Below are 11,847 nucleotides of genomic sequence, written 5' to 3'. Positions count from 1 at the left end.
AGGCACCGCGGCGCCCCCTCGCGGCCGCGGCGGCAGCCGCCCTTCGCCCTGCCCCGCCGGGCGCTAAGCGATACCATTCCCCTCTCACCTTGGGGGGAGGGGGGGAAATACCCCCCCACACACCCCCGCAGAGAGGGCGTGAGCCGCCGAGCTCGGCGCATGCGCGAAGCCCGTGTGGTGGAGACGGGCCGGGAGGTGCGGGGGGAAGGCCTCGTCCTGAATGGCGGCGTTAGGTCAAATTCGGGCAGCAGGAAAGAAATCTCCATCTCCCCTGAAAGAGAGCTTGTCCCCTCAGGCGGCTCGCAAGCCGCGTCCCAGAGCCTGCCCGGGCTCTGGAGTCCAAGGGGCCCGTCGTAGCCCTGCTGCAGCCTGCGCCTGTCCCCGCGGGCCTCTGCCCACAGCTGCGGCCTTCTGCGTCCTGCACAGCGCTCAGCTTTTATTGTCTCCCCCGTAACACCGCTTAGTGCTGCGCCCTTCCACAGCCTGGTTTAGAATTCAGGCCACCTCCGTATCTCTCTTTTTTTTTTTTTATCTGGCTCCTGCAATGAAACCGGAGCTGAAATACCAAATTAATAAGCCCCTTGAAATAAAACAGCGCACATACCAAGAGGTAAGAAAGATCCCTTCTTTTATTATGATTTTGTTTTCTCCAAAGGCCATAAATAGAAGTTCTCATTGATTTCAACTGAGATACATGTCAGTTTTGGGACCTTTAAGTAAATAAAGGGGTTTTTTTTCAGATTGAAAGGGATAGAAGGATAGAGCTTTGGATAGAGACTAGTGCAGATTAGGTCTGCAGTATGAATAAGCAAAGGATATAAATGAAAATCTACCTAGAGTCCCTCACCAGAACACTTTCACACCCTTGCTCTCATAAAATAGAGCAAGGCCTTCACAATAAAATAAAAAGCTGTAATTAAAACCCAGATAAAAATAAACAAGCAAATCCTTTTTTTAAAGGAGAGCTGTGCTCTGGAAAAAAAACAAAACCAAGAAAAAAACATTCCAGAAGGAGCCATAAAATTAGACACTTTGGCCAGAAACCACTGAATGAAGGAGCAAAGAGTTGACTGCTCATTTTCAGTAACTACCACATTACAAAGTCTCCACACGGTTCCCAGCTAGGGAAACGGATCATGCACTTGTACAAATACCAGAATGCTTGGAGAGTCTTGTTCCACCCCGTCCGAAAGTTCTACAGGCAGGGAGGGCAGGAGGGCTGCTGCCTTTACTTCGTATTTCTTCCACCACCTCCACAGAGGGTTGGAAACAAGAACCAGGTCAAACCACAGTTGGGGAAAGGAGAGCAAGAACCCCAAAACACAGAAAATTAGTCGATTACCAAAGGAAGACAGTCATCAGACATGTGCTTCCCATGTCATTGCACACATTCCTCTATTCTGAGCAGCTTGTTGGGAATTAAGAGTTCACACATACAAAGTGAATGCAGACTTGATTAAAGCCCAGAGGAGGGCAGCACCATTCCTTTCAAGCATGCTAAGTGATTCAATCCCAAATATAGCAGATGGGTAGATAGTTTCCACTAAAACCAGAAATACTAAACCAGCAGCAACACATTTAGTGATCCACCACAGGCAGTCCTAGAACGTCCGTGGCTGCACACATTGAACTGCAGTCCTAACAATTAATTTATATCTTCTCCTCACGTCTCAACTACAGGTGTGTGAAACAACACCTCAGGCAGTAAAGGCCCAATTACACAGGTAGCTGCAGATGTATATTCTCGAGTCCGCCCAAGCATGCAGGCAACACTGGGAGGATGACATGTCCCAAAGAAAAGGTCTCACCTTGAAATATATGGTTCAGTCCACGTTCCAAAATTAAGACCTCTCACTGAGTAAGGAATAATTTCTTTTAGACTTGCAAAGCTTCAGGAAACACAGAAAATGTGTTTCAATGCCAAAAGAATTCACAGCGTCAGCATGATAATGAGTTCCTAACCCATTCATGTTATTCCCCAGAGAAGTCACAGACAACATGGAAAATAAAAGGTTAATAGTGTTTAGAGATCAGGTTAAGTAAAGGTGAAGAAAGTAATAATTAAAAAAAATAAAATCAAAAGTTCATGGAGTCATAACTTCATAATAATAATCAAAAAAGAGTGTATTAAAATGTTTTGCCCCATCTTTTTTAGAGATTATACATACTTAAAATACTATTTTCCAGGTAAACATAGAATAAAAACATTATTCAAATAGCAATTAAGATATCTCACATTACAAGATTCTTTTAGAAAGCTTTCTTGTTACGCCATTTTCAAGTATACCAGTCAGGTCAATCAGTCAGTGGTATAAAAAGCTTTTACTTTTTCTACTGCATTGTTTTCCCCATGCAGTTTCTCCTGGGCATCCAGTTCTTGTTCTGCAAGCACACAGTCCCCTGCTTTACGGGATTCTTGGATTTAGAAAGGCCACTTTTTTGTAGACAAAGGGAACTGCAAGCAGTAAGGGTCCCAGGTCCAGCCACTTACTGGCTCAGTCGGAATCATCACCACAACCATCACTGCCTTCAAGATCGCTGCTGTTCTGTAAAGTAAAATGGAAAATAGTTTGTATTTAATTTACATCTAGAGACTGACCTAAATCAGAGACATTGACTTTAAACATCTCCAAAAGTATAAGAAAATGGGGCTAGATCCCAACTTCATGTCTTAGACCCATCTATTGTAACAAACTTCTGTGATGGTAAATGATGCTTCTTGGAACAAAAAAATTGTACATTGGACTACTCACCAGCAGAAGAAATTTCTTCTCATTTATATTTACAACTGCACAATTACATCTGGCAGTATATAGGAAACTTAAAAGTGGGATAATAGCATGAAATGCTGATGTTTAAAATAAATGCAGGTGAGACAAGTTAACAAGTGCTTTTTTCACGCAAGTCCCTCGAAAGCTGTTTGCTACATTGTCTAAAGCCAGATTTGAGAATTTTATTTGTCTGCTGCAGAGAATTTATATCAAAACTGTATTAGACATGTGCAAGGGCTCACCGATACTTGTTGAAAAATTAAGCCAGTTGTACAAAGTAGTATTAGGGAAATTCAAATGTTAGCAGCTTAGAAAGGAAACCAAAGTCTGAGTTCTTAACTGGGAGCCACTCCTTCAGGAATAAGTCAATATGCTGCAATAAATTAGTGAGGTTTACATAATTTTTTGAAGCAAGTATATGATTGGCAACAAAGGATTTTATAAAGAAAGGCTAACATGACAATATGCCTGTAGTTACTCCTTTTTTTCCTCACCACCACTTGCTGAAAACATGTAAACCTCCAAATCCCATGAATTTAACATTGACAATTTAATATCCTACTACAAAAAAAAATTCTGAGAGACTTAGACAGTTGCCTTTGTAACAGCAAGCATAGCTTATTGAAGTGCCAACAGCCTGCAAAATCTCAAAGGAGTCTGTCATACCATCCTTTATTTATCCTTCTCCAGACAGCTTGTTCTAACTATGATGCCAAAACTGTATTTGGTCAAGTTCATCTAAAGCAAGCAGACCTGCCTCCTACTAGCAATACATCAGTGATTTTGAACCTGTCAGCAGTAAGTCCTGTCAATATTATCATCAAGACCCCTGAGCTGGATAAGGACTCTGCACCACATGGTCTCTTTGGGTCCCATTTAACGAAACTCATGTGGCATTTGTCATAACGTCCTGTCACAGATGTCCTCATACAGCAGTATACTTCAGAAAAACAATTACCACAAGTACAAAAATAACCCTGAGAAATTTCTGGTATTTTGCTTGTACTATTCAACAAGGCTGTAAATTTTATTTTATATGTTGAAACTCTTTCTCATACTCAAAAAAAAAATGGCAGAGACAGGATTAAACCTAACGTTCTTCAGAGCAGGATGATTATCTGCACAAAATAAAGCTAATGTTAAGGACTCCATTAAGTGAAAAAAGGTCGTTATTGTCTTCTGAGTTGCACTACACATAAGTTTTAGCCCTGCCCATCACTTGTCCTTCGAGGATCTGCCAGCCCTCTGACCAAGAAAATCTGAACTACATGTAGAACTGTAAGGTATCTTCAGGCCACCAAGTCCAACGCTCCACTCAAGCAGAGCTTGCTTCAAAGTTAGATCGGGTTGATCAGGGACTTGTCCAATCAAACACTGCTGTATTTTAAGTCACTTCAGTGGTTGTCAATTTAGAAATACTTTGTGAGTTTGACTCAAGCTTCCTCGTGTGGTTTCCAACCTCTTTCTAGCATGCCCCAAACATCTTTCAGCTCTTTTCTTGTGAGGCTATTCTACATCTCAACCAGAAAAAAAATTTTAACTTAAATTTTCTTTTTGTTAAAGATATATTCTACACTTTTGTTTTACTGCAACTTACAGCCAACAGCGTTCCTATTGTCAGAAATCAGATTCCGCCATATCCTGTTTCACTCAGTAGGAGTTGTTCTGATGACCCATTTTGAGCTCATGGCAGATCTACTTTAAAAAAGCTGGTCCTAAATTCCCCCCCTCCCCGATTCCAAACCTTATCTAGTGAACAGGGCATTACACAAAATGAGAATTAGCCCAAAATCAGAGAATACAAAAAGCCAGCAGGTATTTAAAGAGAAATTGTCAACCTGAAAACTAGTCTCTCAAACAGCTTCACAATAGCAAAGGCTGGTAACATGTCCACAATTTCTACTGCCAGTTTATGATTCTGCAAATTGGCCTGTGCTTTAAAGCATTCCTTCCTCCCTCCCTCATCTGCCCCATGCAAACCCCTGCAAAAATAACACTCTGTACAGGTCATTCCACTATCATCAAGTGCACAAAGACAGAAAAGATAACACACATTTCATACTCCAGATGACTGTCATCTTCCACGGCATATTCACGGAAAACAAAAACGTTACTAAGGGAAGGGCCACTTCAACTTGACAGCTTCCATTTGATAAAATAATAGCTTCAATCATTACCTTTGAATTTTTGTTGTTAGCTTGCATCCCAACGGCAGAAGAGTTGAAGTCATGAATGGAGAGGGTGTTTAGCCAGTTTGCCATGGATTTCTCCTCCCTTTCTGTGTTGATAATGGTAGGATAGATATACTGCTCTTTGAAAACAGCAATCTTCTCCTCCTCCTCTGTCCACTCCAGTGGCTCATGCAGCCCATCGTTTCCAAAACGTCTGTTGTATTTTTCAAAGTGTACTCTTTCCAAGACCAACCCAAGTCCTGGGGCTTTGGGGACATCTACTTTCTCCTCTCCCCAGCTGCGCTCTATGATAGACTCAGCAGCATAACCTTTCACAATAGCTATCACCAGCCCAATCATCTTCCTTATTTGGTGCATCATGAAACTCTGACCTTTCACTCTGATCACTGCAAATTCCATGTTTTCCCTCACAAATGGCTCTCCACAGTACATCTCCATTATGTACCGCTTGGCACTGGGGTCCCTGGGTCCCTTCTGAGATGTGAAGTTGTGGAAGTTGTGTGTTCCTTTATAGCACGCAAGCAGTTTATTGACTTTTGCAAGGGTCTCGTTGTCCAGTCGATAAACCTCTTCTTGCACATCGTGGTCTTTATGGGCAAAGGCAAATGTTGGCAGCATGTAAGAGTAGGTTCTGGCATCACATTTGTTCTTGGAGTTGAATCCTCCAGTGACTCTCTTCAGACCTTGTTTTAAAAGTGACATTAGGTTTTTGAATCGGTAGGTTAAAACCTGATTGTGATCTCACCCCTACCAACAAGAATATTTTTCAAGTAAAATACAATCAAAAGATAGACTTATTTTATAGGACCCTAATTTCAACCTAAGGGAAACATACAGATTTATGTTAAAACTAAACTGCTTATGAGTAAAATTATAATGGTAAGGGAGAGACCTTCTGCAGGAAAAAGCTGCTCTTTGAAAACATTTTCTCTGCCCATTCTAGTATCCTTACCCAGAATTCTGATGTGAGAAGGAAGATGGTTATTGATCTTTTCTAAGATGTCATCTATTAGCCTGACCTTTAGCGACACAATCTGTCCAGCTGCAGACACACCCTATAAAAACCATAAAACACACAAACACATAATTATGTACCTTGGAAGCTCTGGGATAGCACTTGCAGAATTGAAACAGCTGAAGAACAAGTTTATTCCTTTTTCTCACTGGTCATTTCAGGCTGAAGCGAGGCAAAGGCAAGGCCACAGGCAGAAATCCAAGTCAGAGTACCTGGAAGAACTGCTGGTGCTGTATAGCCATACAGCACCATAGCAGTCTTAGATAGCAGAACACTGCACTCCCTTCCATGCCATCTCACTCTATTTGACTGCTATTAAGTACAGCACCAACTGAAAAGAAATTACTTATACGCAAGATCAGCCACACGCTCCAGTTCAGACTCAGAATCCCACTCTGGCGGGCTTAAAAACAACTGAGATGCAGCTAAACTCTCAAGCACCGCATCAACCAGGCAGCAACAACAATGAGGAGCAGCAGCAGGAAGTTGGGAGGCTGAAGCAGTTGAATGTGACAGAAAACACAAACCTTAGGTATGAAGCACCAGCTTTACAAACACCATCTAATCAATACCCTGTGCTTTCTAAATATTTGCTTGCTCTTAAGTTTAGTAGTGGATGAAAGGAGAAGTTTCAAGCAGCATTCACTGTGAACAGTATTTGCTACTGGATCTCACTCTAGAGAATGCTTTACCAGTCAATCCCCGTAGCACTGGCAGGGGTACACCAGAGTTTTTGAGAGCACAGGCCCTAACCAACCTACCTTATCTGTTCGAGCACACCGCTGAAAAGACATTTTCTTCATATCTTCCCCATGGTTTTCTGGGATACAGCCTGACTGAACAAGGGCAAATACTAAGTCATCTTCAATTGTCTTAAACTGCGAAGATCCCACGTTTCTCTAAAAGAAGACATATAGTAAAAATAAGAACAAAGAGTAATAATTGGATAACTGAAGATGACAACTGAAAAATTTTGTTAATCAAACACTGCTGTGAAATTCTTTAAAAGTCTTCCCTTCACAGCCCTAAAAGCACTGCCATTCTCTAACAAGACTAACTATACTTTACCAGAGCGTGTTAATGAAATGTCTACATTCTGATTTACTTTTTACTGTTATTGCAAGTAAAGGATCATTTCTAATTTCACTGTGCGATACTTCCACAATGGAGTTTTTTGAGGATTCCTTCAACTGCATGAAACAGCACCAATGAAACGCTGTTTCAGTGCCTGCAAGTTCACAGCTGCTGCTCAAAACCTAGCCTCTGCAAATTCTGTTTCTAAAAATTAGCTTGGGTTCTTTTGCTCAATTCACCTGAGCTGTTGTGTAACGCAGACTATGGTTTTCTCCAGTGACTTCTGTACTCAACTCACAGATGAACTTAATAGAAATGCACAGCCTTGTGTGTAAGGCTGCAAAGCACACACCCTTGACACATACCATTCAATTACAAGAGCAGTAAAGCTGATAGGCACTCACACGGGATGTGCCCACAAGCATAAGGTTTACTGTTGTTGAACAAATCTACTTTGCTGCATGAGCATGAAAGACTCCCTTCCCTGTCTGTATGCAATCTTATCAATTATCCCGTGGAGCTTTTAAAAGTTCGCCTCAAGAGTGTGTATGAGGCTTGCAGTACTCCGAGAGGAGCAGCAGATGGAGCAACATCATCTCCTTGCTGCCAATACTGTGTGCAGCAAGACCGTCCCTGCACTGGCAGGTCCGGTGCCGGGGCGATGCTCGAATGCTGGTGCTGTAACAAAGCAACATCCCTTTTCTTCCACATGCAAACATAGAATTCTTGCAACAGTCTTCCTGTTTCTAAACTGCTACAAGCCACCCCATTAGAGTGCATCAGAAAAAGGAGGATTTAAAACGTCTTCAAGTGCAGGTAACCTTTTTAAAAGTACAAGAGACAGCAACATGGACGCAAATTTATTTCATTCAAATACTCAGCCCAGTTCTCCAGAATCTGCGTGCAGTGAGACAACTTGAGGTCTAACCTGAAAGAAACTTAGCCCAACTGCTTTGAAATGTAAAGCTTCAATCAGAAGCTGGAGCACTGGTGAAAAAGGGATCACTACACAGCGCTTCAGGTTTTGACAGAACTGCAGAGCCTGTGCTTTCAGTCTCCTCAAGAGCCTTCTCTGCATCAGTTTTTGAAAGATCTTCTGCTGAAGCTCTATACTAAAGGCAGACTCACTAGAATCACCAAGTATCAGAGATGTACCACTGACTTTTTTTATTCAAGTTACTACCGAGCCGTTTGAATCCAGGCATGCACTGTTCCTGCCCTGGCTTTTCAAGCTGCAACTGCATCCCTACTTAGTCACGATGACTACAGTTATAAACCTAACAGACTTCAGAAAAAAAAGCTGGCCACGTTGTTTTGCCAAACCACGTACTTGCATCCCATGGTAGCCTTTCCCTGAATACGCCATCAACAACACAATCTTCCTTTTGGGTGACTTTTTACTCTGATCCTCCGCGTCTTCCTCATCCGCATCTCTCTTCAACCTTTTATTTTGATGTCCGTTTTCTTCTAGCCTTTCAACCACCTCACTGCTGCTGTTCAGTCTCTTCGCCGGGCTGGCAACCGCCGCTCTCAAATCCTCAGCCATTGTGAGAACCTGCAAGGGACAGGACAGCAGAGAGGAGTCGGCAAGAAGCTGAGGCCAAAAGCCACCGCTCCATCCCGCGGAGCAGCAGAGGGGGGCACCCAGGGCTGTTTAACAAGCTGCAGGCAGGAAGGTCGCCCGCCCCCCCCCCGCTCCCTCCTAGGCCGCGTCGCCTCCCCCACGGCAGGAGAAGGGAAGCAAGGGCCTGCACGGCCTGGCCCGCACGGCAGCCCGGCGGGCCTGCCAGGAAGACCGGCGGGCCGAGGAGGAGGAGGAGGAGGAGGCGGCGGCGGCGGCGAGCCCGGGCGGCTCCCCCCGCGGCCCACCCGGCCTCTCCCACCTCCCCCAAAGGCGAGCGGCGCCGCGCGGGCGGGTACGCACGCTGCGCAGCCGGCGCCAGGGCCCGCCGCACGCCGCGCTCCCCGGGGCGGAGAGGCCGCAGCTCACAACCCTCAGCCCCCACCGCAGCCGCAGCATCGTCCCCGAGCGCAGGCCCCGACGGGCGGGAGAGGCCGCGGCCGCCGCCGCCCCCCTCGGCCTCCCGCCGCCGCTTACGCGGGCGCTGCGGAGCGACGCCACCGCGCGGACGCGGCGCGACAAGGCCACGTGCCGCCCTACGGCGGCCGCGCGGGGACAGGGCGGGGCGAGGGGCGGCACCGCCCGGGTTCGGGGCCAGGGGACCCGGGTTCGGGGCTTGCGGCCGGCGCGAGCGGGTCCTCCGGCCTGGGCGCTGCGCTGGGCCTCCGGGAGCCGAGCCTGGGGAAGTCTCTGCGGCTCCGGCAGGCGAGCCTCGTCCTGCCCGGAGCATCTGGCTAGGCAGCACGGTCTTCCTCTGAGTTTTAGAAAGGGAAGGCAAGGTGGCCCGAGGTCTGCCGGCGGGTTCCCGGCCTGAAGAGCCGGCGCTGGCGCCCTGCGGCCCGGCCGGCCTCCGGCCTCCTGCGTTCGCCATCGCCGACGGGCCCTTGGGCCTCTCCCCCGGCTCGGTCCCGCCTGCCCCGCACAGGGTCTCGGGGGCCAAGACGTGCCTGTTAGTGCCTTGACAATTAGTAAGTCAAGCAACAGCAGGGGAGAAGGCAAACCAGTGAACGCGTTCCTGTGGTAAATATTAGCTGTGTAAGTAAACCAGTCCGTTTTTTCCCTTGCAAACCCACCTGGGGAAAGTAGCGCTAACAGCATTGCAGTCACGGTGAGGCGAGGACAAGTGGGAGGAAATACTTCGCGCAACACACGGGTCTGTCATCAAAAGCTCACGGTTGCTTTCCCAGAGGGGTGTAACGTTGGTCCCTGTCCCCCCCTTTCCACGCAGCTTCTGCTTGTGCCAGTATCGAGCACAAGCACCTACGGTTTTGTTTTCCTGTCAGGTTTTCCTCCAGCCGGCTTTCTCAAGCAATCGTTGTGCTCGTGGTCTTCTACAACAAGTTTTATCTGCAGCGATGCACTTAATGGGAAGGCTGAGTACAATAGGCACCCTTATCAGGCAACAGCATGTACCTCCCGGAAAGCCAAATGCACCTGGAAATTGTTTTGTTATGCTACGAGCTTCAGTGCTTTATAGGACAGAGCTACCCAGAGAGGACACAGGTTCCCTGGCACGCTGCAAGATTAGCGTAAGAGAGCTCCATTTAGTCATTCAGATGGAAAATGGAAGGGTTGACGTTTCCAAGCAGGCCAGATTATTAAACATAGGCTTGTTATTTCTGCTAATAAGGGGAAGAAATGCAGCATGTCCTTTTTTGAACTGACACTTCTGAGTTATTTCAGTAGCGGGATGGGGCAAGGGGAAGATTTATCACACAGTCCCAGCTGCACTTTGTTTAGAGAAGTGATAAAAGATCGCCTGTCACAGTGCAGCACTGCTGCCAAGGGAAACGGGAATACAAATTTCTCTATCGCTTCAACCAGGGCGTCTGAATCTTTTTTTGCCTCATTTCCTTAGGAAGTGAAGCTTATGCAATTGCTCTGCCTGTCTGTCCACCGCCATCGCTTCCTCCTCCCTCCCTGCTGTGATTTCTGAATTTGGCTCATTTCAGCTAAATTTGAGAGAGGGAAGAAGGCCCCAGCTGACATGGAAAAACAGTGGTGGGACAGGAGAAAGACTTACATGGATACCCCAAGAGGGGAAAAGCTTTGGTATCCCAGCCTCTTACCGATTCCAAGAGCAGCAAGGGAGCTCCAGAACTGGCAGCACAAGCTCTGCTCTCGACCTGCCATGACACGTGCTGCCTCCTTCTTTCTTTTTAATTTATCACCTATTTTATTTTTAAACAGGTAGCTACCAAAGGCGAGGAGACGTTAAAGCGACTTGCCAGGGTTGCCCCTGGTGGTCAGTTCTGTGGGAGTCAGCGCCGGGGAGGCAGGCCCTCAGGGATGTATAGCTCAAGCGAAAAGGCAGCAGAGACACGGCTGCAGTTTCTGGCATGGAGCAGAAGGTCCAATTGCAGATCTCCGTGTGGGGTCTGCCAAGCCAGCGCGCTTGCTTGGATTTGATTTGCAATGCACAGCGAGCACCTAACATCTTCAGGAATTAAATTAACAAGGGGTTTCATTCCTCTCACACGCGTACCCAGGATTAAATCGGAATCGGTGCAAACAATTCGCAAAGTTCCCCGCTGTCTATGTGAGGAGCAGAGCATTTCATACATGTTTAATAGGGCTGGTAAAATTAAACTACGTTGAACAGTACATCTGCTTGGCCTTAAGTGAGAGTGCTGCCATCAAGTTTACTCAGCAGTGAAATCAGCCTCGTAAAGGCTTTCTAGGTACCAGCGCATCTGGGGACTCGCCGACGATTGCACCTTCGTCAAACAGCTAGCCGGCGCGGGGAGCGAGACGGCTGCAGGAGAGGGGTTCGAGCGCAGTCATGTTCTGAGGCATATTAATTTTACCTTCATCATGACACCGGTATCGCTCCTCGCTCAAAATGGATTTACAGGTGCGCTCGCAGGGGGTCCTTCAAAGCTGCTCTGGGGCAGTTCCCCGCCGCATCCCTCCCTCTCGGGGTCAGGCTGCTCACCGGGGCCGGGAAGCGGCCGCAGCCCCGCCGGGGGTCCCGGGGAGGGCGGCGAAGGGTGCCCGGGCGGCGGCAGCCTGCAGGTGGGGCTCTGGCAGCACGAACCGGCTGCTCCTCCCCAAAACTGCCTCCGCCCGCCGGCCTCCTCCTCTCTGCCTTCTGCCGGGGAAGGCGGCGAGGCTGGGCTGCGGTTCACGGCCCCGGGTCCCCAGCTTTTTCACTGCCAGGGCGCTTCTGAGATG

General features: G+C 47.2%; 1 protein-coding gene across 3 annotated transcripts; it reads right to left on the bottom strand.

Moving 5' to 3' along the window:
- Positions 1-611: 611 nt before the first annotated feature.
- Positions 612-9,195, bottom strand: PUS1 (pseudouridine synthase 1). 3 transcript variants are annotated; one of them, XM_049806055.1, is made up of 6 exons: positions 9,151-9,195; positions 8,383-8,607; positions 6,740-6,877; positions 5,916-6,018; positions 4,949-5,646; positions 612-2,546 (listed from the first exon to the last, which is right to left on the bottom strand). In XM_049806055.1, the coding sequence occupies exons 2-6, from the start codon at positions 8,596-8,598 to the stop codon at positions 2,496-2,498; spliced, it is 1,206 nt and encodes a 401-aa protein (XP_049662012.1). In that variant the 5' UTR covers positions 8,599-8,607; positions 9,151-9,195; the 3' UTR covers positions 612-2,495. The 3 variants fall into 3 exon arrangements, with proteins under 3 accessions (XP_049662012.1, XP_049662010.1, XP_049662011.1); XM_049806053.1 differs by lacking the exon at positions 9,151-9,195 and adding an exon at positions 8,977-9,139; XM_049806054.1 differs by lacking the exon at positions 9,151-9,195 and adding an exon at positions 9,059-9,135.
- Positions 9,196-11,847: the final 2,652 nt, after the last annotated feature.

Source organism: Accipiter gentilis, chromosome 7 (assembly GCF_929443795.1).
Source record: "Accipiter gentilis chromosome 7, bAccGen1.1, whole genome shotgun sequence".
NCBI lineage: Eukaryota > Metazoa > Chordata > Aves > Accipitriformes > Accipitridae > Astur > Astur gentilis.
The sequence above is the reverse complement of the archived record's forward strand: the minus strand, read 5'-3'. Positions and strand labels throughout refer to the sequence as shown.

Excerpts from the sequence above, each read along its gene's own strand:
- PUS1 (XM_049806053.1), bottom strand. The coding sequence starts at position 9,072 with ATGCTGCGGCTGCGGTGGGGGCTGAGGGTTGTGAGCTGCGGCCTCTCC. Across the intron at positions 5,647-5,915 it reads TTCTCACATCAGAATTCTGG|GTCTGAAGAGAGTCACTGGA; the intron begins GTAAGGATACTA and ends TTTTAAAACAAG. Across the intron at positions 2,547-4,948 it reads CTAACAACAAAAATTCAAAG|AACAGCAGCGATCTTGAAGG; the intron begins GTAATGATTGAA and ends TTTACTTTACAG.